We start from the raw sequence: 24,661 nt of genomic DNA on the forward strand, positions 1-24,661 counted from the left end.
GCAAGCAGGCCACTGAAATTGCAGAGAGGGCACTACCCCCTTCAGTTTTCCATGCTCCTTTTTCTTCTTGTCTCTTCGCAATTTTAACTATATGCCAATTGGTGCTTCAACAAGATGTTGTTTGATGCTTTACTACTCGGTATTTTTCTGGCGACTAGGTCATTTCTGGTCTTCGGAAGCGCCTCACTTGTTCGTGCCGGTAACACGCCTGATTATTCTGGATACAACACACTGGACCTCGTTCCAAGAACCCCCGCCCGGCCGATCCGACAGCCAAAGGGCACGAAGCAAAAAAACAGCACATCTTTAGATACGAGCTGGGTCAATGCTATCCTCTTCGCGTACACGGGGTGCGTCAATTATCACCAGTCGCTAAACACTTGGCATCAATCTCTAACTATGTTGATTTGTTCGCAGGGAGGAGGAGTTGGGTTCCAGGCAAGGAAACGCTTCAGTCTCAGCCAGCATTGAAATCTCTTGCGCGACGTGCTATATAAAAGGAACCGCTACCACAGAGTTCATATATGACCGTGAATTCAACGTCAGCCGCGCTTTTGGCAATTTTACCAGCCAAGTCAGACGCGAGATCGACAAACTGGCAGACGAGACGGCCGATTACATAGAAAACTACATCGATACGGTGGCAGATAATCTAGATGACGGATTTGACCTAGACGATTTCGATCTACCGCCATTGGACTACAACTTGAATGTTGACATACCCGAGATCCCAGAGTTCCGACTTCAGTTCCAATTCGATGGATTAGAAGTCTACATGTTGATCGACACAGTCCTCTCGGCTGGTGCCACATATACTCTGAACTTGTACACTTCAACTACGCCCGCTGGCTTCGCCGTTCGAGATAATCTAGAGCTCGGTGTTATCTTCGCTATTGACCTCATCCTATCTGTAGAAGGGGAGATCAACATTAGTAGCGGTTTCCATCTCAGACTGGACGATGGTGTTTTGTTTGACATTGCCATCTTCTCCAAGAAGGTTTCGAATCTGACAATGTAAGTCTTGTGTCTGACTGTGGCTCGATATGAACTAACAGAAGCTTAATAGAAATGGTGGCGACTTCGAATTTCTACCAGTCACTCTCGAGAGTGCCGGTGTTGTGTTCAAAGCTGTTCTGCGTGTCGGTGTAAAAGCAGGCTTTGAAATAGCATCACCTGAAGTGTCAGTTGCCGGCAAAACAATCGCTCATGTTGGCGGAGGTGTTGAAGTAGGAGTATTTGCCAACATTGCCGAGTTAATTACCAACGTCACTATTTCCACTGATGAAGACGACGATTGCAACCTTCGAGTCGAGGAAGTCTATCAACTGGCTGTTGGCGCTGCTGCTGGTGCTTCTATTGCTATTGATGATATAACATGGGGGCCAGTGCCGGAAACTGAGATTCCTGTCTTCTACACTACGTTGGGACATGCTTGTGCCAGCCAACGAAGCAGCGATGCTTCTTTATCCATCACGACATCCCCAGCACTGCGGGTGAGAGGGAACAATGATGAAGAAGATGAGATGGAGACAACGACAATCTCTACCAAGGCCACGTTCACTGTTGTAGCCTGCCAATCGGAAGGATTAGTCAACTGTCCAATGTCACTGCAGACAACGTCAAAGTACACCACTACACGAACACATGTTACTGTTATTTCCACCGATAGCGAGGCCGTGTTCCCCGAGTCCGTTAGCCATACCATTACGAGCTTGGTTCCATTCGGAAAGGGCGCAAACAAGTTGGTAGCAATGTCGGGAGCTCCGTCTTCCTATGTTCCGCCAACCACGACAGCTTCGGCTAAAGATGGCAAGGATGATGATTCGAACAGCAAATCAAATGAGAGCTCTAGAGGAGTTTCCAGAAGCGTCATTATTGGTGTCAGTGTCGGCCTTGGAGTGCCTTTTGTGCTAGGAGGAATCGCAGTGGTTTTGTAAGTGAACATCTTTCATTTCCTTGCAAGAGTAACCTTCGAGTTGCACCAGTACTTATTTTTGCTTGATACGTCTCAATTACTAACGATTTCTTGTTTTTCAGGCTTTTGAGAAGAAAGCGACGCTCTTTCGCTAAAACTTCTCCTGCTCCAGTTGAAACCGTCGACCCGAAACCATCGTCTTCAAAGACTCACGGGATTCGCGTACATGAGCAAAGAGATCCATGATCAAACGTCATGGAGTAGATTTAGTCAACATGACTGCTGTTTCTAGGGAGGTTTGGTATAAAACTTCGAAGAAGTGCGAATCAAGTTGAGGCATCGCCAAGATTGTGATACGAGAAAATACAACGAAAGCCGTCTATGTCTATGCCCACGGCACCAATAACTAAGACACTGATCTATAGAAATTGAATTCAGCATATGGCTAACTTCTCTTCCTTCACCAGTGACGAAATGAGTACATGATGGACATCTCAAACTCGAAGGAAACATGATCGCTATTGAACTAGTTGTGATTTGACCACGCAGCGTTACTTTGAAAGATATGGTTGCCCTTCATCTTACCATTTCAGAGTGATTTGTATCCTGAGGAAGCGTTCAAGCATCGCCTAAACACCAAGTCACAAGCCCCGTTTAATCCACTCCACTTCAGGCAGAAGACCAGCTTCACGAGAATCTTCAGAGCCCAGAGCGTGCAGATAAGGACCCTTGGTTATGTCCCAGCCCCAGTAAGGATTTCCATGTCATCATCAGCTCTCAATCAAGGTTCTTTTCCCGCAGTGTTCAAGTTGTCCTAGCTTGTATGCAAGGGACTGCTACTTCACAGGTTTTGTAGGAGCGGCTAAGGCACATCGGATATACGGATATGGATGGATTGTCGGGTACGCCCTCCGTTCGGCATTTTACCACGTCTCCGTCGACGTCCGGTCTCCATCTGGATTACGAAAAATAAATTGTATGTTACAATCCATTTTCAAGGTCCGCTTCGACGTCTCTATCGGAGTCCGGCTAAGCGACTCCAGATGGCGTGCTGTGCACTACATGGATCGTATTAGAAAGGGATCAAGCACAAAACAAATGTATAGGAATAAGCATAATCTTTTCTTATTGAATCCATACTGTTGTAAATAGAAGCCACTACAGTATAACTATCCTCTTATCCCGAAACATGGTTCACGCTGTTGCTGTGGTCGGTGGGCAAGGAGATGTTAGCAGAACGGTTGAAGTTCTCACAGAATCAACAAACCCGGGTTTTGGTGTTACCTCGCGAGGCAGGAAATAGCTGCTCGCTCTGAGGTCTTTAGCTAACATCGTCAAGGAGCTCGATAATGAGCCCAGGATTTATGTAGACTACACTGATGTTTTTCACATTCGCGATGTGCTCGAGAAACACAACGTGGAAGTCGTCATATCATGTTTGAACATCATCAGTCCAGAAGTCAGTCAGGCAGAGGTCAATTTAGCTCAAGTCAGTGACTCTTCCAGTAGCACTCGCAGATTTGTAGCCAGCCAATGGTCCATCAAAACCCCTCAAGGGTGAGCCAGACACTCAGCCATCGTTCTGCGTCCGCTCGGTCTTAACGTTTTGACTCGATCACCTCTGCCCGACTTTTCAGCTGCCACTGTCGCCGTGCTTTCGTAAATGAAACTTAAGTACACTATTGTCTCCAATAGGCATTTATCCGATTACTCTGGATGTCCCAAAGTCAAGACATATCTCAAATATGCCGACCTCTTGGTCGACATAACCAACGAGGCAGCTGCTATCCCAGGCTCTGGCGATGATAAAGTCGCTTTCACCTACAGTTTCGAGGTTGCACGTTTCGTGGAGCATAGTGTCACCATCGGCGAGAAGGTCACGGCGAACGAGATTATTATCATTACAGAAGAAGCAAGGGGTAGGTCAAAGGGTATCCAATTCCAGGTACGTGTCTAATGTAGCGTTACATAGGGGAACGATTCTCCGTGGTCCGTGTTGATGTAAACAAGTTGGAGCGTTTGCAGGTCACTGAACTTCCATCACATGTAGGGGCATACAAGTTCTTTCCTAAGCCTATATTGCATACCTTGTTTGCTGCTATAGGATTGCGGACTATTGAAGGTCAATTTGACTTGCCCTACGAAGGATCACTCAACCAGATATTTTCCCATATTGAGTTGACATCTGTAAAGGAACTAATTGATCAGGCGCGGAAGGTTTAGCAGGCTTACTCACGGGCTTATTGGCTGCAGAAGCTGGAAATGGCCATCTTGAGAACTTGAAAGTGCTAATTGTATGTGAGCGGCCAGCGTATGTGGAAGGGGATCCTACGAAATTCCTTCAGGGGCCTCCTGATATTTTCGAGATGCGAGATGCCATTAGTTAAAGATTTTACTACCTTCCAAAGGTCGGATTATGAATCACCTAAGTCTTTACAAGACATGCAAGCCACTGATATTAGGTTTACTGGGGAATTAAAGATGAAACAAAACTTCTTGGGCAGCTATAACATTTCTCCCTATAACAATAAACTCTCTGTAACACCTCGCTTTCCTCCATTCTCTATCAGGAACTGAATGGATCGCTTGTAACCTCTTTCTGTTGCATCATCAAGCGGCGTTCTTGACTCATTATCCAGAGCATTAATATCCGCCCCTTTCCTAATTAGTATGTCGAGCTCAACCACTCCCTGCCCACGAAGTGTAGCTGCAAGGTGCAGTGGCGTCTTGCCTCGGTGATTGCGAGCATTGAGGTCCAGACCAGGTTGGCCGGCGAACTTTGACAGTGCCTCCACGGTAGCATATTTTGTCGCAAGATACAAAGGTGTGTTTCCATCATCGTCTTTGGCATTGATGCAGGCCCCGCGGCTAGTGACCAGTTGAATTATATCGCCGATGGAAGGGATCACTGCCCTTCGACGTGCAAGAGCGTGGAGGCACGTTTCGCCCCATTTGTTGCGAGCATCGGCCCTTGCCCCATTCTCCACGAGCAATTGGACAATCTCCGATGCAAATTTGCCTCTCCTCATTGTTTTGTGTAGACAAGTCTCACCCATTGCGTCTTGAGCTGTTACATCCGCTCCCTGTCCAATCAAGAACCTTACCTGATTAATAGAGGCGCGCCTCACGGCAACGATGAGCGGTGTCTGGCCTTTATTATCCCTGGCATCGAGATCTTCTCCGTAGCTTAGAAGTACGTGCATTGTTGCCTTGGATCCTTCGTTTTGTGCAGCACAATGTAGAGGTGTCATTTTTCGATTGTTCGTTGCCTGAACATTCGCCTTTCTCTCCAAAAGGAGCTTCACCACCTTCTCACGCCCTTTTTCAGCAGCTAGGGATATTATAGGCGTGCCCTGAACGCCACGTGTATTAACATTTGCCCCTGCGTCGAGCAGGAGCTCAACTATCTCCACATGGCCATTACTTGATGCAAGGCAAATGGCACTTTCTTTCCTATATTCTTGGTGAATATCTGCATCGTGACTTAGTAGCCATTTCGCTATCTCGATCTGACCATTTTTCGACGCACGCATCAGGGGTGAGGGCGCCGATCCGCCGACATCTATGGGTTGATCATCTCTCTCAACAAGAACCCTTGCGATTCCGAGGTGGCCATTCTCGCAGGCCCAAGAAAGTGGGGTTCGGCCGACGCCGCCAGCATCTATGTTAGGCAATAGCCCTTTTGTAATATCCATCCCTTCATAAATCGCGGAGGGTAAACGCAGAAGAGCAAGAACGCTGGCCTTGTCCCCTTTGGCCATGGCAGCTATGAGTGGATATACATATCTGTCTTCTACCGAAGGTATGTTGAAAGTGGTATCATTCTCTAGTCTTGTCCGTATCAGTGATGAATGCCCTCGGTCCGCAAGAATGTACAATAACCCAGCAGCTAGGCTATATCTACGGACAGAGTGGATCTGAAACGGATTGACAACACGCTTCCAGGGAGTAGTTGGAAAGTTTTCCAGAAACGATAGCTGGTCGACAATATTTGATGCAAAGTCAGCGTGGTGGAGAACGAACTGGCTGGCATACCGAAGGAAAGGGTATGTCTGAGCCCCCATTGAAACGGTATGCTTGATAGCAATATAGTCGAGGATTTTGAGCTGTTTATTCTCTACAACGCGTTCGAAGTACGAATAGCAGCACATTTTCAACCTCTCATGGCCTACACTCTCCCAGTCTGGTCCGAGTTCTGGCCATAGCTCTTGAAGTCCTTTATCCTTGATGAGGAAGTCGCGAACAGACTCGTGTATGAATTGAACCCTTGACTGCTTGACTTTTGTAATCTCGGCCAAACCCTTAGATGAACTGATAACACAGCGGGAAAAACACTCTTCACCGTCCTCCGTGTCAACTTCGGGTATTTCAAGGTCTGCTAGTCCCTCCAGGTACAGCCCAGACCAGATCGCGTGATAGTATTCGTCTGGCTTTAGCGGTCGTCCGCTGAGTAAAATCCAAAGAAGAGACAATTGGAGTTCCTCCATATTGCTATTGTCTCTTTTAAGCAGGTCCTTGAACAGATCACTCAAGCCACTGGGCACCTGTTCGAGTCGTCTTCTCATGGCCAGGCGCCCTCGGCAATTCTCTTTGTTCATAATGTCGACCACAAGAACAACCCAGAGGAATACCCCCGCTGCCTTCGCAAGCATTTTTCCTTGGAGCTCTGCTAGTAGCGCTCTGTCTTTGATTCGAAGATTAGATTTGATGTAACTCTCGAGATCGTTGGCATGCCCCATTTGTTCCTCAAGTATAGTACGAATGCCAAATTTGATATCGATGTAGGGGTAGTGACGGCTGGAAAAACAAATACGAAGATCGACATTATCTTCTGTGCATTGCTCCGCTAAATCTTCGAAGTATTCGACCAGATCCATGACTTGCTGCTCGTCGCATTCATCGAGGGCATCGATGAAGCATCTGAACGATCGTTGGCCGAGCTTAGCAACGGCAGCACGGAGGAGGTCTTTCAGAGCATTCAAAGGTGGGCAACCACTTTGATTTCGAGGCAGAAGCTCTGGATCATCTAAGACGCATTCGAGGTCTGGGAATCCTCGGAATAGTTGCAAGAGTAGTGATCGGTACATTCCTGAGACAGTCTTTTCCAATATCTCTCCACGGGCGTTGAAGAAGAATGAGGCAGTAAGGGTCTGACGCTTACGGTCCTTTTTCTTCGACTCCAGGTAGATGAACTTCATAATAGTGGACTTTCCAGCTCCAGGTTTTCCTCTGATCCATAGGAAACCATGATGTTCCAATGTCTGCTGATGGTCTAACCACGAAAGGTAGTCACGGTGCTTGAGGAACCAACGGCAGGTCTTTGAGTGCGCAGCTTTGATAATCAGCTTTCGAGCATCAATTTGTTCGAAGTCTAAGGAGTTCAGTATCTCCTGGTGGCGCATGGATGTCACATGAGATTCATCTGCAAGCGATTAGCCGTGTGAGTCAAAAGACCAAAACGTACTTACTTTGTGCTTGGGTGCATCCAATATATGATTTTTGTGAATCCCCTCTCCAAACCTCCAAAAACTCATATGCATAGGCCGCAGCAGTCGCCGCAGCATACCGCTGCCAACCTTTCGACTTGTGAGAGTCCGAATAGTCGCAAATGCCTCGAATAGGCAGACAAGGCATGATATCCATCAACCCAGCAGCCTCCATCTCAAAGCAAAGCACATCCAGCTCTCGCGCGATCTCATCACGATTTCTTGAGTCTTTCATGACTGTATTGGCCGAGCCAATACCGCCATAGTAAATGGCCGGATCAGTGGATAATCGCAGCTTTCTTGTCTCCAGCTTGGATGAGTCACATCGGTCACATGGTAGATCAGGATCGCTATGATAATATGATGCAAGAAAGAGGCGATCTGGCTCGCTTGGGCGGGAATAAGCGATGTGGCTATCCATCTTCTCCCGCAATATCGAAGGAACTCGGGTTCCATTGAGCTCATGTCGAGATCTTAGATTTGAGATGACTGTTCGGATGGCAGAGTCAGGTATCTTGGGATCTCCTGTCCGTTGGAATCCGTCCTTAACAGTTTTCCCAATGTCATACTGCATGACCCTGACACCCACCACAATATCTCCGAGTCTTATATCAGCTTTGAACGGCACTCCGCCACCAATGCCTACCATCAATCCAATTTCGATGTTAGGGAACGTCCTTCTCATGTTACTCAGCACGCTCGCGGCATTATTCAGGCCGTATTGAGCATCCGGCAAGCAGGCTATGACCACATTGTGATTCCGGATGCTCCCCAGGACGTAAGAGTTCGTGTCGTTGCCTTGCAGTGGATATTTGGAGTGCTCTTCGTCGAGCATAGCGCGGGCTGCAGCCATCTCGATATGCAATGCGCAAATCCAAGCGACTGTATAGCGCTCGCGTATAGAATCATCCTCACTCTGTTGGAAGCCAGTTTTTCGTCGTTTTGCATGGTAAGGCAGTGCGCCATCGTCACTGTGAGACAGGCGCCGCCGCTCCATTTCGTCGCGAGTCGCTCAGGCTGGGATTGACTGGGGTTGGCTGTGTTTAGCTGGAGTTGGCTCTGCGGGTTTACGCAGCTCGTGAGGTTTTCGCGGGTTCTCTGGAGCAGAGACGATTGCTTCTCACCGATGCAGGATGATGCTGAGGGGAAATTCCAAATCAGGCTGTGCGAACCAACGTGCATCAGCTGCAAATCAGCCTCACCAAGTCCTTGGTGATATGATCCCTGCTCACATCACGTGCTCATTTCTATTCTGGGATAACACCAAGTACGAGCAGCTTCATATTAAGAGGATAAGGAGTGGTCTGACTATCTAGCAGGGACTTCATTTACCATATCGCTAGAGTTTCTCTATTCTAGGTGCCCTGTTTTTCAATTTAATTCTCATTTAGGTATGCTGAGAAAGTCCTGGGGCTGAAGCATTGATGGTATGAACTAGTCTTCCTGTTAGGCCACAAATTGCCCCGCGCTGCATCTCGTGTCTATCACATAAACATTTTCCAATCCGTAGCGACAGTTCTGGTAACTAGTTTATACAACTCTGATTTAAGGTCAATATCCATACTGTGTTATTATTTTTCTCATGTTATTCATAATCATATGTCCCATTTCACTTAAGTAAACATTGCCTGGAATGCTAGAAAATGAGGGGCTCAACGGCTATCCCAGTAGAGTTTGAGTGTCTGACTGTCTGTACACAATCTATATTTCCTTTCACGCGACTCAGAGTTTAAATTATACATCCTATGCCAATTACCACTAGCTTTATGCATAAATAAGCGAGGACTCCGGTCCAGACTTCGTAGAATGATCTTATGCCCCAACTCCTGAGCTGCTATTGGTTACTTTTTGTCAGCCATCATTCCTCACCAAGCCTGATATGCCATATGCTTAACAGAGTTGTACCCGTCGGTTAAGACAGCGTAATTTAGACCCTGATCAGTGAGTGGACTTTCAAAGATACGTCTGACGGGTCAATTTATCTAACCCAGAAGAGGAGATTGATCTTGTTGTTTCTAACCATTTGGGATCTTCCGCTAGGTGTAAACATAAGGTTTGTTCCATCGATCGAGGCCTTAAGAACCATTCCCCCCCCCCCCCCCCCCCCCCCCCCCCCAATTTCTTAAACACTGCGACATTTTTAAAACTTCCACCTACTAACTGAGATTTCCTGTCTCCTCACTATGCAACTTTCATCTTTGCTGACCACAGCTCTTCTTGCTGCTGTACCAGGTTCATGTGCACCAGCTCACGAGTGTGGCTGCAAGACTCCTCTTGTCCGTAAAGAATGGTAAATGACACCGTCTTTAATCAATCATCGATGTATGCGACACATTTCCCTCCAGGTGGCTGACAATTTTGGTTGTAGGAGAACATTAAGCACCAAAGAGAAGCATGAGTATATTGACGCCGTCAAGTGCCTTGCGACGAAACCATCGCAGACTGGAAACATCTACGCTGGTGCTAAGTCCCGTTACGACGACTTTCAAGTCAGTCATATCGTGAATACTGACTTTATACACTACGTTGTAAGTCGTCGCCTGCTCTTCAGATGTATCCACTAACTAAGCTTTACAGGGCTTCTTCCAAGCGTAATACTAACTCCCTGCTACCAGGGCGTCAAGCGCTGATTTGAGAAACAGGTGGCATCGAATGTTTATTGCTCAATATGAGAAAGACCTTCGAAATCTTTGTTGCTACAGTGGAGCTCAGCCATACTGGGGTATGCATGCCCTCCCTCTCAGAAAATTTTCCCCTTACTGACCACTGGGTTCTAGACTGGACACTTGACTCGAGTTCCATCGAAGATTTCGGAAAGTCTCCCATTTTTGACGCAAAGACAGGATTCGGAGGGAATGGCGTTTTTATCGACATCAGTAGCTGGACAAACGTGACTAGGCAGGTTTCTGGAAGGACAGGAGGCGGTATGTCATGATATTGTTCCAGGATTGGGAAACGCTAACATGAAACAGGGTGCGTTACTGATGGCCCTTTCGCCAAGGGGGAATTTGAAGTGCATGCAGGTCCAGGTATGTTGATATAAGTACCTTTGAAGCAATCGACTAATTGTACAAGACAACTCAACTGCTTACAACCCGCGTTGCCTGGCCCGCGACGTCGCTGCAGAATATGGCATCTCGAAGCTCAACCAAACCGTAGTCGACTGGACTCTTGGGGCTAAGGACTTCTTCGAGTTTGACCAGCGTGTCCAAGGCGGCGTCAGTGCTGAGTCTCAGGGATATCACGGTGGCGGCCATCTCGCTATTGGCGGCAGTCTCGGTGAGATGGGCGACATGTACTCTTCGCCTGGCGATCCTATCTTCTGGCTGCATCACACTAACGTTGATCGACTCTGGGATAAATGGCAGCGACTAGACTGGCCTGCTAGGAAGAGCGATATTAGTGGGCCGGACACCCAGTATGCGTATCCTTATGACTTCTTCGGTGACAAGAAGTACAAGAATATCACACTTGCATATGTGATGGACTTTGGCAACTTGCTTCCTGATAGGCGGTATATCACTGTTGAGGAAGCTATGGACACTCAAGGAGAGCGGCTAGGCTACACATATGACTCATGAACAACGCCAAATCGATATTTAGACATATGGTATAATTCTTGGATTATATTTGAAAACATTAACTATTACAGAATAAAATATAAAGTCTTGTGAAGTGAACTCATAGACATCGAAGCTTATGTCATAGAGTCCCGCAGCATGATATCATGAAATAATAACCCCCGCTTAGTTCTTCTTTCCACAAGCAACAGGGAAAGCCTGGCCCTCAAAGTCATGAGTCTTGGAACCACTAGGAGTCTTGACAGAGAACTCAAACGCAGAAACGGCATTCTTGTTGCCCATGACATTGCGAACAGGGTAGTGGCGTCCAGCAATGAGATCAACGTGACCGCACTGAGTAGGGTTGTTGAAGTGGTAGCCGGTAGCAGTGAGGACAAGAGCAGGGGCGTTAGGGTCAGTCTCGCCAGTACCGCACTCGAAAGCGTTACCCTGGCCGAAGTAGAGAGTGTTGGCGTTATCAGCTGTGACGCAGAGCTCGTAGGTTCCGGTCTCGGGAGCTTGGTAGTAACCGGTGTAAACGAGAGTGAAGTTGTTGGCATCGACCTTGATACCGCCAGCGAGAGTACGGTGGTAGCCAATGTACCAGGCCTTTCCAGCGTATTTGGAATCAGGGAAGATCTGGGGGTAGCCGGCGAGGTCCTCCATGTAGTCTTGGGCGAAGTATGTCTCGCTTGTGACGGAGGAGTCGAGGGGAGTGAGGTTATCGGTAATGTAGTATGAGGGAGGAACGGACATCTCGTCGTTTCCGTAGCCGCGCTCGAAGACGTTCTTGTAGTAGTCGACGTTGAAGCCGGCGGCTTGACATCCGGGCTCGATGGCGCAGGGGGTAGGGACGGGGACGTCAGTGGTGGCGGATGTTTCGCTGGTCTCGACAGCAGCGGTCGTAGTGGGGACCTTGATCTCGGTGGTAGTGGGCTCGTCGGTGCTGAGAGTCTCGATGGGGGTCTCAACGGTCGTGGTCTTGGCAGCAGTGGTGGTGGGCTTAGGGATAGATGCAGTGCTTGGAATTGTTAGTATGAATTGCTGAGGAGGTCAAATTGGCGTCTTACCTGCTGGCACTCTTGATGACAATGGTGGTAGAGATGACAGAAGCAGGAGGGTGAGGCTTGCAGGGGCCTGCTTGGGCGAGGCCGATAATGCCACTGAGGGCAATGAGGGTCTGAGAAGCTCGCATTGTGAATGGTGATTGAATGAGTGATATGAGATAACGAATGACGTTCACTGAAAGTGAATAAAGAGCGAATACTGCAAATGAGTGTGCTGATAAACGAAAGACTGAGCGATAAAGACCGATGACCAAACAAACAACAACGGCGGGAGCTTTCTGCATTTATACGATCTCAACTCATCGTCTGTTTCCTCCTATTATCCCATATAGCCTCTCTTATTCCGTTTCATTTCAGCAAAGTCAGGTCAGGTCAAGATCCCCCACTGTTGTTCTAGCGCAGCCACCGTTTTCTCCGCCGTCACCATCCCATTTAGACGGTGATTCCTCGTATTGTGTGGAACCCTTTCCCACGTGGAAAGCTGAAACACGACGGCGGGGGGTGACATTTTAGACTCCACTGGGTTTAGGTGTTTGCTCGATAAGCGGAGGTCGCTTTGCTACTGGTCGAGCTGTAGCGAGAGTACCTGGGGGGTATTAGTGGAGTGGTTTTATAGGGTAGGGAAGGGTCTTAAAAGGGACGTGTTATTCCCGTCGCGTGCGATGTACTTACCTTTTGCGTAGTGAGCGGTACCTTGCATAGTTATAGCTCAGTTGGTTATTGTCTATGAGGATAAAACGGACTTAACAGAAAAAGAGAAACTCCACAGACGTTTTAAGCGATCGGATATCAATGTTTTGCTGTTGATGCCCCCCGTGACGCTCAGGTCATTTGTTGCTCGGCGCGTCGGCGTTCTTACATCTTCCGGGCCGACAATAACGGGACAATCAAAGCTCAACCCTTGGCCTACGGTGGGAGATGATTGCCAAGATGTCCGTTCTCAAAAGTTCGCCCACATCCCGTCCTCGTTTACATGAACGACAGAAGTCCCCTGTTTTCGGATCAATAGTGCCGACCCATAAAAGTGAAGGTTTTGATGCGCTGCTGGGATGACTCTTGCGATGCGTTCACCCGCCAGTGAATAGTAATAAACTGCAAATAAGTGATGAGTCGGATAATGTCCCCAACACCACATCATCTCAATGCCCATTGTCCCTTGCAGTTTCTGAATTTACAGCAATTATTTAGCAAAGAAAAAAAGAAAAAAAGGCAAAAAAAGAAAAAGAAAAAGAAAAAGAAAAACAGCTTAAGTATAAATGCACACTCGAGAGCCTTTACGACGGACCTCGTAAAGCAATCGATATTTGATCGACCTTAGGGTAGCTCACGACATCAGCGCACGGGACTCGCATAACTTTTAAGCGCACCAATCAATCGCGATGAAGTCATGAAGAACGGAGAGATCTATTTATATCGCAGAGCTGTCTCTTATCTTATCCTCGGTGTGGATAATGCTCGGGACACGCTTTGCGATAATGCTGGACAACTTAGAACCTCAGAGCTCAGAAGGTAAGAGATCGCGACAGGCCAGATGAGATAAGATACAGTACTAGTAAATTTCTTTCTTGATATATCTATCTAAATATGGTCTGTTTCGTAAATCAATTGCTATGAACGCTAAGAAACACTTTTCTTATGCCATTGCTTGGCTTGTACACGGACCCAAGGTCCTTTTGATACATAGTCCACCTACTGAGGGCGAAGGGCAGTTCTCTCAGAGTCACTCCATCGTCCTTGGATATACTGCCTCACAGTCTTGCCCCAAAACGCCGCCGGGACAGCCATCGCTCCCATGACGAGCATCAAGACAAAGATGAGGATGGTTGGCTGTAGGATATGGCCCTCCTGAGTCCAAGGTAATATGGCAGTACTAATTCCGAAACCAAACATGTTTCCAGTGAACAATTGAACAGCGAGTGCTGCGGCTGCCCATCGCGGAAACGCCTCGGTGATCCAGAGAGTGAAGGCGACGTTGCCGGTTAGGAAGCTCATGATGCTGATTGCTGATGTGATGTAGATCCAGACGGAAGGCCACTTGTTGATAAGGGCGAGACCATTGAGAAGGACGCTTGTCAGGCCGGTAATGACAGGGACGGCGAATAGAGCCAGGTAGACTTCGGCGTGGCGAATACCGCCTTTGCGAAAGGTGTAGCGTCGTGTAAACCAGGAAGCGAATGGTCCTGTGAGAGGGAATGCGAGAAGAGAACCAACTACGCCCGCGACGCCAAGCAAGATATTAATGCATCCTGTTTCCTTGTCCCCAAACATATAGATGAGGGCAGATGGTTGAGTGAGGTTGAGGAAAATGACACCACTGAGGATGATGCCGGTAAGTAGAGAGACCCAAAAGGTGAGAGGGTTAAGAATACATAGGAACATCTGTCCATATGTTGCAAGCACAGACTCCCACTTCGTCCCAGGTGCTCGCGACACCTTCAAGTGAGACCATATCGACCAAGAAGACGGTAAATCAGGTAGAGGTTTGTCATTTCTGATGAGCTCGATCTCATCCCAACCTCCATAGACCTCAACCTTTTCAGAGCTGCTCTGAACTAGGACTCGTCCATCGAGTGCGACGGGAGGTCGAAGGAAGTATGTCTCGGGGACGCAGAAGAGAACTAAAAAGAAGGCGAGGATGCAAGGTGCGATCCAGGCTTTGTATACACATCGCCAGGTCATTGTAGTGTCGGTAGTCAAAGGGAGGATTAAGAGAGCGAGTTTGATGAGGGCTGAGCCTGTGCACCAGAATAGTGAGAGTGCGCTGGGGCGTTCGTGGATGAATGTTGCGTCGATGAGGATGAGGATGAACTGGGATTGTTAGTAAGGCTTGGCTGGGTGGATATTCACTTACCACCCCGGTTGCTGATCCGGCTGCGAGGGCTTGGAAGCTGAGGGCAGCAATTAATTGCAGGAATGATCCAGCGTAGCCTGCCCAGAGCGTCGATAGCACCGTCACCACAGAAGCACCAACAACAATAGGTCGTCGTCCAACTGCCGTCGATAGTGGAATGCCGATCAAGAACCCAACTCCAGTGAAGAGCGTCATCGCCGACGATAAAGACTGAACACTAAAAGGACCCATTGGCTAAACTCAATTAGCATCATCTCATTCACCAAGACGCCAAATTAGTTACCTTGTTCTTGAACTCCTCCCCAATCGCCTGCAACAACAGCCCCGGAAGATTCAGCTCAAACGACACAGCCATCGAAAAGCACTGCAGCGCCAAAAACCCCATCAACCTCTTGGTCCACGACCACGTAAGCGGATCCCGATACGATTTACTTGGGATCGGCAGCTTGAGCACGCGCCCGTTGGAAGAGACGAAGAAAACACTGCCAGCAGTGGGAAGGGACTCGCGCTTAGCCGCACCGATCGAACTCGCCCTTGACTCCATGATAACCGAAAATGCACGTAAACCAACAACAGAACAAAACAGAGGCTGATGGAGAGCCAAGAGATTCCAAACCTGGAGGAAAAACTGGATCTTTATCTATCCTGCAGATACCCTGGGAAAGTTTGTTTGCTACAGACTTTCGGCTCGACGGCAGGTTTGTTTTATCTAGGCTTAAAGCGATTAGGTTCTGATGCCCGTCGGTCGCAATTTCACTCTGCGGGCGTGTTTGAGCGTTGGACGCTAAGAGAGCGGAGGGTTATTTATTGGTGGTGTTTTATATTTAAGTTTATTCAGAAACCAGGGGCATCCTGATTCCAAACGGAGTAGCCAATGGGAAAGGTTCCGGGGTCAAGTGCCGAAGATTCTGAGTCGACGTTGGCATGTCATGAATTAATAATTATTGGCTTAGAAGGGAAGGACGTTGGGTTTCAGTGCCGAAGCCACAGAAAGTTAATTCACACGGTTGGGACTGATTTCAACAGGCACTAGAGGCAAGGGAAGTCTATTAATACTCCGGTTGAGTTTTGTAATTAATTATGCCTCGTCATCCATTCTCGCATCTCGATGAACAAGTTCAATACTACTTATTACGTAGTGTGAGAGAGAAAGTGAAGCTGTGGATTTGAGTTTCGGTCGCGACGTGGGCTTGACTCCCCAGTGCCGATCACAGCAAACATTTACATCAAGGTAGATGAGATGGTAAGGTACAGTACAAAGCCGAGGGCGACGGATGAAACGGAGATTATCCGCTGTATGTTTCGTATTGCGCACCAATCGGCAGTCCAAACTGTGATTTATAATGTAGCCTGGCTGCATTTTCTCAAACTTGGGCACGCGCGATACGCGTATCAGCCTCATTTACGGCATCCCGGATGTTCCGTAGTCCGACGGCTTTGAAATCTTATTCTTATTGATTGCTACTTTTCGATGTGTTTTTTCGACGCGTCAAACGATGTGATAACCTCCTGCATGAAAAGCTTCACGCAGCTCGAGCCAAGTCCTCACTGTTCAGCCGGATGCTTTCCTCTAGAGAAGTGAAACCAGACTCACCCAGTGCCTGCAAAAGTTGTATACAGCGTGACCTCGGCTCTTCGATATCTGCTAGATAGCGCATGGCCTGAAAGTCTTTGACAAAAGTTCTGTCAGGGTTCTGCGCCCGTAGAATGGCTAGGATTTGGTCTAGATTCCATGTTTCTGCCCAAGGGAAGATCCTTTCCCCTTGTACGTCGGGCAATAGAGTGGCCGCGACGTGAAGTTTTGCGTCATCTTGTACATCGATAAAATATTCTGCCGAGAATTGTCAGTTCTGGTTCGATAGAGTGTAATTTGGGGCAACTTACGAGGTAACGCATTGGTCAGTGATTCCAGAGCCGTGCCGCTCCATAAAGTCCTGACGAATCCTGATGTTGATGGGTAGCCCTGATGCTTCCAATCCAGGCTTTTACCAAAGTTTGTGCTGGGAAGTACTGCAATCTGTCAGCGATACCCTTGAACAATTGTCACGGACTGCATACCTGTATTGACCACCAGATCCGAACGACGCGTCATATCATTGTGATAAAAGTCCCATACGGCTCGCTCCGCCTCAACCTTGCTAGCGGCATACGCAACATACCATTCAGGTGCCGAGGCTGAGTTCTGTAGTAGTGAAAGTGCCTTGTCGTTCCAGGTATTCGAATCCACTATGGCCGGGATTCCTGCCTCGGGAAAGACTGCTGCGGTTGAAGAGCTGGTGTATACGAAGCGCTTTACGCTTGGTTCACTGTTGGCTGCTTTTAGAGCGTTGAGGGCGCTAGCGATGGCATCAGGGATCATTGTACCGGTGCCGGAGTCGAGGCCTAGCGGCGAAGCGACGTGAACTACTGCTGCCACGCCTTTACACTGTTAGTGCATCTCGCCAGGAAGACGGAAGCTATTATTTATCTCACCTTTGATCACCTTGTCAAAAGCATGAGGAGAAGTCAAATCGGCAACAGGCCAGAGGGTGAAGGTGTCTTTGCCGTATTGCTGATGCAACAAGTCTTTGATCCATGCTGCCTTGGTAGTATCGCGGACTGTTCCTCGGACCTCGTATCCGCGCTGTAGAAATTCATTGGCGACATGGGAACCAATAAAACCGTTGACACCAGTGACAAGAACGGTTGATCCCTTTGGGATGGTGAATGACGTGGTGTGAATTGGTGACATTCTGAGTAGAATGAGTCTTTTTGTATTTGAAGTTGCTGACGATGGATGCTACCGGACATGTTAAGTGTGAATGAGAATCTCTTATAACCATGTTGCGCACAATTGAAGCTTTCCCGAATGATTAAATCACCAGATTCGGGGATTCAGTGGATTACCGAGATCAACTTTGGCGGTAAAATGGCGTGCTTACACCGCACCCACACAAGCTTTACCAATCATACAGTACGAGTGTTCCCTATTCGGGCTTGGTGTGAGCCAGCTTCAGATCTCGGATATCCGCTGCTTGTCCGCGTCATACACAAATTGAAGCATCATTACAGAACGTAAATAGCAGCAGAGAAGTGTTATTTGCAGTTGAGATTTGTGGCTGTGAGCTTATTCCAGCAGAGAGAACCTAGTAAATAGAAGCAGTGGAATACACATGGCCTGTATATATGTGCAGTGTCAATTCATAATCTATTTACGCGAGAGTGAACTACTGGAATTGTAGCTGGCCCTTCCTTTCATGATACCGGGATGTCATCGATTTGATGCTCAAAGGGTAGTAGCAAAACCCAGCTCGTAAGCAAAACCAAGGCAGATCTTGGAGAACTCAAGAACATGGGCGAAGTTAACGGTGTCAATAGTATCAGTGGTACCGTGGATATAAGGGCTGCTGTTATCAAAGGTAGACTCGAATGCCATAGCCGAGGGGAAACCCTGGCGTGTAGCGGAGGCATGGTCAGAGCATCCATATCCGCACTTGGAGTCAACAGTGGGGAGCTTGGAGTACTATTCACAGTTAGCACAAGCTCTATAGATTGGAGACCAATACTCACAGCAGCGACAACCTTCTTAAGGAAGGTAGTAAGTCCAGCATCGACATTGTCGGTGAGAATGCCAACAACTTCGGTGGTACCGGGCTTGACGTAGCCAGTCATGTCCTGGTTAAGCATAGCCTTGACCTGGCGACCGTCTTGCTTGTACTTCTGGAAGATGGCACCACTTCCGAGAAGACCGCCCTCTTCACCGGCGTACCAGTGGAACTCAATCGTGTTGGGGGCCTGACCGGTTGAAACACGGGAGTCAGTCAGGAGGACACGGAAAGCCTCAAGAATGGTGACGGTTCCAGAGCCATCGTCATCTGTACTCATTAGCCAATGTTAATAACAAGAGGAGGATGACTCACCAGCACCGGGAGACCGTCCAGTGTCGGGGCTTCGAGAATTGACAGAATCTTGATGAGCACCAACAACGATAGTAGCAGCGCTCTTTCCAGTGATGGTAGCAATAATGCTAGGCTGTCTGAAAGAGTGAGTGAACTTCTCAACCTTGACGTTCTTGGCGCCGCTGGCAGTGATAATATCCTGGATCTGTCCAAACAGCCACTCAGCAGACTGCTGGCCGTAGGTAGACTTGTAGTATCTGTTCTGGAACTTGATGAACTCTGTCAGAGTGCTGCGCATGTTCGTCTGGCTCAGCTTAGGAATGAGAGCGTTGACGGCAGATGTCTGTGCGACAGCGCTGGGGAAGCTAGCGAGGAATTGGAGGCTGAAGCCGGGCTCATCAAGGTCGGTAATATCGATGAAGGTTTTGTGTTCCTGTACTGGTCAGATTCGGTGAATGATTGTGCGAGGACGTGAGGCTTACAGCTCGTAGTGCCAACTTTTCCTTCTCGGTGACCATACGGACATCGCCAGGGCCAAGCTCAATCTTGTAAAGAGGCTCAGCTCCCTTGCGGGGGTCAATAGCAGCGGCATTTGCCAGCCCAATGAGGGCCGCAAGAGCAAGAGTAGCACGCATGATGACAGTGATCAACAATCAGGAACGAAGCTGGAGTGACTGGCTAAACTTCCACGTCGATCATGGAAATACTGACTTATATAGAAAACAACGATCTCCCTCCGAACGCTACGTTAGGAAGGAGCTGTACCCCCATATCATCACACTATTCCGCTCCGTGACCTTTCACGGCAGGAGATATATTACACCATACCGCCTATCACAGCCCATCCCTCAGATTAAGCATAACTGCGACTTGACCTTCCAGAAGCAAACGTTATGCCGCTGATGCGAGGTTGCATTTGGACGGGCCGCTTGTGCATCGGCATTGCTCTTTGTGGCAGGTCGCTAGTGCTAGAGGGGGACTTTGTGAATTCTTGGCGTTGGAGCGGGGTTGGAAACTTGGCTTGGAGAGTATCTGAGCGGTAAGGGAGGCTTGTGAGTGGTTGATAGGTTTAGACTTAATTGATACGGGAGTACTAAAGAGGAAGCTTAAAGTGTATCTGCTCTCGTGTAGATTATAGCGCAGATAGTATCGATTTAGTATGCTCTATTGAGCCTTGCTTGTTGTGGACTTTTGTGCTGATTCTGGCGGTCTCACTACTTAAGACTGGGATGTAAAAAACTAGGGACAAAAGATCTTCAGATCTACATGACTCCCTGTATTGGAGTGATCATACGTCAAGATATGTTTACACTTAATCTGTCATGTGGCGCTCAAATCGCGTTTTATGACTGTTAAATATTTATAGCAAGCGAGCAATCTTGTTCCATTCACTTGCGGGGATTCTCCGGGTGCCGGATCATTTTGCCCTACTGTCATAAATAGAGAGAGATGATTATTGTGCCCAGACCAGTAAGACAACCGGAGAACATTTAGGAGTTTAACTAAAAACGTGTCAAGGTTGTAGATTGTATAGTGCAAGTAGCCCTCAATATATAGAAATAGTAATAGCCCTAAACATAAACTCGGATTGCGCTGAAGCGTAAAGCAAAGTGACTAATAAAATATCACACGATGAGTTTCATCACCAAGGACCTACATTGAGTAGCCTGTCTTCTCAACTACTCTCTTATAAGCCTCCCTTTCCTTCATATTGGCCAGCCATTTACTGATCAGTGGCCATTCGTTACTTTTCGTTCCTAGCTTCATGGCAAAAATGCACTCGATGCTAAAGCCCATCATGATATCTGCGGCAGTAAGATCTGTCCCGACAATGAATTGGCCGTTACTAGGACCTGATTCAAGTTCTGATTCCAACCACTGCATTGCCTCATGCACCCTGGGCGCAATCACACCTTCCAGCTCCAGGACATATTGTGCAGCCTCTTTCGGCATTCCCATACGGGTAATGATAATCTATAAGAGTCAGAGGTTCTCAAAACAGTGTAATTCTATGGCATTAAGCATTGGTAACAACTAACCGGAACAACATTCATCATGAAAGTACCCTCAGAAGCTTGAATCCATTCCCGAACGCGAGCTCTTGCATGCGCTTCACGAGGCAACAGCCGTGACGCAGAGTCATATGACTCGATGAGATACCTGTAGCAATCAACATACGAACAATCGCTAAGCTTCTAGTTAGAGCGGACAGTAAAGCTACTCACTCCAAGATAGCACCACTTTCCTGGATTACCAGATCTCCATCCTGAATAACAGGACTACTTCCAAGGCGAGTTGGAATCTTGGCTTTGAATTCTCGCGGCGCTAGTCCGTTGGCTGCTCTTGGCGAGGTGACCAATTTGTACGGAATATCCAGCTCTTCAAAGAGCCAGGCGATTCGGATCGCTCGGCTTGCATCGAGGAAGTAAAGAGTGATATCTGGCTGCTTGGCTGACATTGTAATATTAAATAGTTTGTATATCTTGAGTAGTTAGTGGCTTGATGTGATGCTGATTGCTGGTAGATTAAGGAAATAGGTTAGAGGAAGAGACTATATATGCTTAGTGATTCGGCTTGCGGGAAGACTATTTACATCACAAGTCCGAAATATCCGGCGTCAATCGGAATAATTACGCTTGACCACCCTAAATCGGACCGTCACCCACGCGACTGCTCCACCAGTGACGCAGTCTCCCAGGAGTAATTCATGAACACGGGTGTGGATGACTAATGCCTCTCTTACGGCCTGCAGTACCGTAGCAACTCGTGAAATTTAGCAGCGCCGGTCGATATAAACTGAGTAGAGCCACTTCACCCATTAGGTTCAGCGCATAATGCTATTCTATAAGATTCCAGATCTTGGGTTGGAGAGTTGACCAATGATGTAAGCCCGAGCTGTTAAGCATTCAAGTCACAGTAAGCCTCTTGTAGACATAGTTCAGGCACCATATACAGCAGCGCCACGGTCTATCTTCCAGTCGTTATGGCCAACAGACTCCCAGCGGCAAACAGATTTAAACCGAGAGCCACATCAAAGAATAACATAGGAAGGAGACCTTCGATGATCATCTCGCATGGTGGCAGCAGTTCTAATGCAGCATGGTATACACTCCCGCTGGCGTAATATAGGTGTATCGTTCCATTCTCTGTTAACCAAAAGTCCAACGCACCTCGCCAAAGGATTACCAGCGAGCCTTCGTAGGTAGATCCTCGGCTCAAGGTTCGGGGGTACAGAGCCTTCTCCGTCTATAACAGATATATCACAGTTGATGTGATCCATCCTGGCGCAATCGCGGTGAGTGCAGTAGACTAGTCCTGAGTTCTGGATGATCTCTTTGAGCATGCTATATGCCCCGACACGGCAAGCTCCCGCGGAGCCAGATAAGTGAAGATCAACAAGCAAGCCACCGGTAGACTCTTCGATTAATAGTTGAACTTTCAGATCAGAGCTTCCGGTATCTGTACCAAGTATGGGGATTGAGGTATTGCCGCCCAAGGTCTGCGTCACACTAGCTTGGTAATCGGTCCGATGTCGGGTGGCATCTTTATAGGAAAGGTTGTCTCTCCAATCGAATCCCAAAAGACCACGAGACCTTGTGCCAGTCTTATCTGCGATACAAGGGTACTGTCGTCCAGTATTTGTCTGAATGACACCAGGTACAACATGCAGTTTCATCGCCTCTTCCGGCCGATCTGATACGTTTCGCAATATGTCAAAATAGAAGCATATCCCTCCAACAGAAGCGGCAGTAAATGCTTTGTGTGCTTGGAGCGGGTACAAGTGGTTAGTAAACAGAAATTGAGAAGTATGATATACTGAAGCGAGGCCAAGGAGCCGCACGAGGCGAACAATATCCCCCCAGTAAGCTATATGATGACCACCAGCTCCATAACCTTGTCCAAAACTCGTGTGGGTCGTGGCCCTACCAGAATGCAGTTGGTAGATAAATCTCAGGCCGGAGCGATAAGGCCGGAGATCGGCATCAAGCTGGAGAGCAGAAACATTCCAGATAAGGAAGATAATAGTCTCGGCCAGTACGGGAAGGCAGTAACGCTTCATGCATCTAGAAGAGTCTTCGGAACAGAAATGACAGTTACAAATGCTTGCCAATTCCTCCGAGGCTTGGTTGTATGCCTCAACAGCATCGGCAACAGACATGCCAGTTTCAACATCAATGTAGGGCCCAAGGGGCAAGAGTTCAGGGAACAATGAGCTTGCGGAGTCAGAAAAGCCATGCCCGTACTGGCCTTGTTGAAAGCCAAACCAACTGATGCAGTCATCGAAACCGAATATGCCTCCTGTGTCAGAGTTGGTCAAGGCTTCAAAGACGCCTGCAGCAGCGCCCATTAGACGTCCAAAGTCTTGCCTGGCATCCATAAGCCTGTTGAAACGGTCCCCAAAAGTCTTGAAAAGGCAGCTATCCCATGGAACGGCCCCGGAGAGAATAGAATCAAGCCGCTGCCCATGGCTTGACATGACTTTATCAACAGAGCTGATGAAGTAGGCGGTGCTGTTGACCTGAACTTGGTTGGAAGGCTGCCCTGTCCCGTAGATAACTAAGAGTCGTATCGCATCATCATTAGCCGTGGACTTGTAAAGAATATCGTTGCGGGCATTTCGAATCTCGACCTCGAGGCCAAGAAAATAGAATCCAATGGCAGCTATCCATCCGCAGGATCGACCACCTGTCAATGTCACCGAGCTGAGGACACCTGAAGAAACACGGGCGACAGCTAGCAAGGCTTTCGCAACGTCTCCAGCCTCATCCGCATAATCATCCCTCACGTGAGGACGATGGAATGTCATGAACTGCTCCGCGATGCAGGAAAAGGTAGTAGACTTGAGAGTTCCGGAACAGACTTCTACCAAATTGATCCATTGACTCGCAGAGGGTCGTAGATCATCTGGGGCGTCGCAGACATCAGCCAGCCTCATCAAGATTTCGGCGCAGGTCTTCGGGGTATGGACTTCTGAAAGACATGCACATAGCGTCAAGCACGTCAGCCCTTTGCCAGTCTCCGCCAGGACTCGTACTATATGCTTTATCCCAAAGCCGAACCAGATGACATCTCCGATGGCGGAGAAGCTCTTCAGTTCCCCAAGGGCTCTAATGAGACGTTCATGTCCAGTGGCAGACAATCGAAAGAGAGATGACATTTCCTGCCCCACGACGATGGTGAGAGGAGAAACGTCGGCAGCTGTAACACGTGCCAGAATGGAGATCGGCACGGAAACGGACATTCTGGCGATTTGGACCCAGTCGATGGAGCCTTGCTGCTCGAACGGGCCGCCGGCGGCAACCGCGGACGACAGGGTGAGGGTATTTGCCATAGCAGATGTTTGTCAGATATTCAAGCAGCTATGAAGTTTTGCAAGACTTTCTTAGAGCTACTGTATCATTAGCAAACGTTGCACCTGAGACGTGAGCCAGGTGGGCTTAAGATGATCGTGAATGAAGAAGACATCATCGGATGACAAGATGACCTCGGCGGCAAGGGAGAAATGTTCACTGGCAATGTAATTTCAACCTGCTTTATGATATGGCATGTTGTGATTGGTTTAAATATGGATTTTGCCGGTGCGCAGCATCGACCGGTAAGCACTAACGCGACTGCGGGGATTCTATCAGAAGTAAGCTTGGAGACGAGATCAGGCGAATATCCGTAAAACAGCTTGAATGCGCTTGAGTGTGTGGCTACATAGATACTCAATCACATGCTTTCTACTTCTATCTAGGTCATAAGGCATCATTAGAGTGACGTACAATAGCCCTGGCTACATGATAATCTCTTCTTTTCATGGTCCGCACCTTTCCTCCGACCTTTCACACAGATAGAAGGCATCGTTGAGGCAAGTTCTATCTGTCTCTAATTGAAAGGTTCAGTCATCTTCGACCAGAGTTA

The 24,661-nt window shown here is 48.1% G+C and overlaps 11 protein-coding genes across 11 annotated transcripts; 4 read left to right on the plus strand and 7 right to left on the minus strand.

Annotated features, from left to right (window-relative positions):
- Positions 1–114: 114 nt before the first annotated feature.
- Positions 115–1,937, plus strand: J7337_010325 (uncharacterized protein; the record flags this gene model as incomplete). Its single annotated transcript, XM_044827910.1, has 3 exons — positions 115–350; positions 418–1,014; positions 1,067–1,937. The coding sequence occupies 3 exons, from the start codon at positions 115–117 to the stop codon at positions 1,935–1,937; spliced, it is 1,704 nt and encodes a 567-aa protein (XP_044676464.1).
- A 1,641-nt stretch (positions 1,938–3,578) lies between these two features.
- On the plus strand, positions 3,579–4,138 carry J7337_010326 (uncharacterized protein; the record flags this gene model as incomplete). Its single annotated transcript, XM_044827911.1, has 2 exons — positions 3,579–3,834; positions 3,888–4,138. 2 exons carry the CDS (start codon positions 3,579–3,581, stop codon positions 4,136–4,138), a joined length of 507 nt encoding a protein of 168 aa, XP_044676465.1.
- Positions 4,139–4,434: 296 nt separating this feature from the next.
- On the minus strand, positions 4,435–8,254 carry J7337_010327 (uncharacterized protein; the record flags this gene model as incomplete). Its single annotated transcript, XM_044827912.1, has 2 exons — positions 4,435–7,337; positions 7,384–8,254. 2 exons carry the CDS (start codon positions 8,252–8,254, stop codon positions 4,435–4,437), a joined length of 3,774 nt encoding a protein of 1,257 aa, XP_044676466.1.
- Positions 8,255–9,688: 1,434 nt separating this feature from the next.
- Positions 9,689–9,996, plus strand: J7337_010328 (uncharacterized protein; the record flags this gene model as incomplete). The annotated part of the gene is made up of 3 exons (XM_044827913.1): positions 9,689–9,723; positions 9,770–9,890; positions 9,979–9,996. 3 exons carry the CDS (start codon positions 9,689–9,691, stop codon positions 9,994–9,996), a joined length of 174 nt encoding a protein of 57 aa, XP_044676467.1.
- A 73-nt stretch (positions 9,997–10,069) lies between these two features.
- Positions 10,070–10,982, plus strand: J7337_010329 (uncharacterized protein; the record flags this gene model as incomplete). The annotated part of the gene is made up of 3 exons (XM_044827914.1): positions 10,070–10,325; positions 10,374–10,430; positions 10,477–10,982. 3 exons carry the CDS (start codon positions 10,070–10,072, stop codon positions 10,980–10,982), a joined length of 819 nt encoding a protein of 272 aa, XP_044676468.1.
- A 165-nt stretch (positions 10,983–11,147) lies between these two features.
- On the minus strand, positions 11,148–12,156 carry J7337_010330 (uncharacterized protein; the record flags this gene model as incomplete). The annotated part of the gene is made up of 2 exons (XM_044827915.1): positions 11,148–11,982; positions 12,032–12,156. The coding sequence occupies 2 exons, from the start codon at positions 12,154–12,156 to the stop codon at positions 11,148–11,150; spliced, it is 960 nt and encodes a 319-aa protein (XP_044676469.1).
- A 1,561-nt stretch (positions 12,157–13,717) lies between these two features.
- Positions 13,718–15,074, minus strand: J7337_010331 (uncharacterized protein; the record flags this gene model as incomplete). The annotated part of the gene is made up of 2 exons (XM_044827916.1): positions 13,718–14,836; positions 14,880–15,074. The coding sequence occupies 2 exons, from the start codon at positions 15,072–15,074 to the stop codon at positions 13,718–13,720; spliced, it is 1,314 nt and encodes a 437-aa protein (XP_044676470.1).
- A 1,328-nt stretch (positions 15,075–16,402) lies between these two features.
- Positions 16,403–17,610, minus strand: J7337_010332 (uncharacterized protein; the record flags this gene model as incomplete). The annotated part of the gene is made up of 4 exons (XM_044827917.1): positions 16,403–16,710; positions 16,764–16,889; positions 16,938–17,297; positions 17,352–17,610. The coding sequence occupies 4 exons, from the start codon at positions 17,608–17,610 to the stop codon at positions 16,403–16,405; spliced, it is 1,053 nt and encodes a 350-aa protein (XP_044676471.1).
- Positions 17,611–18,144: 534 nt separating this feature from the next.
- J7337_010333 (uncharacterized protein) lies at positions 18,145–19,392 on the minus strand (the record flags this gene model as incomplete). Its single annotated transcript, XM_044827918.1, has 4 exons — positions 18,145–18,381; positions 18,429–18,733; positions 18,779–19,190; positions 19,240–19,392. 4 exons carry the CDS (start codon positions 19,390–19,392, stop codon positions 18,145–18,147), a joined length of 1,107 nt encoding a protein of 368 aa, XP_044676472.1.
- A 1,018-nt stretch (positions 19,393–20,410) lies between these two features.
- J7337_010334 (uncharacterized protein) lies at positions 20,411–21,215 on the minus strand (the record flags this gene model as incomplete). The annotated part of the gene is made up of 3 exons (XM_044827919.1): positions 20,411–20,731; positions 20,797–20,917; positions 20,983–21,215. The coding sequence occupies 3 exons, from the start codon at positions 21,213–21,215 to the stop codon at positions 20,411–20,413; spliced, it is 675 nt and encodes a 224-aa protein (XP_044676473.1).
- Positions 21,216–21,788: 573 nt separating this feature from the next.
- J7337_010335 (uncharacterized protein) lies at positions 21,789–24,089 on the minus strand (the record flags this gene model as incomplete). Its single annotated transcript, XM_044827920.1, has 2 exons — positions 21,789–21,846; positions 21,928–24,089. The coding sequence occupies 2 exons, from the start codon at positions 24,087–24,089 to the stop codon at positions 21,789–21,791; spliced, it is 2,220 nt and encodes a 739-aa protein (XP_044676474.1).
- Between the last annotated feature and the right edge of the window lie 572 nt (positions 24,090–24,661).

This window comes from Fusarium musae, chromosome 8, assembly GCF_019915245.1.
Source record: "Fusarium musae strain F31 chromosome 8, whole genome shotgun sequence".
Taxonomy (NCBI): Eukaryota; Fungi; Ascomycota; class Sordariomycetes; order Hypocreales; family Nectriaceae; genus Fusarium; species Fusarium musae.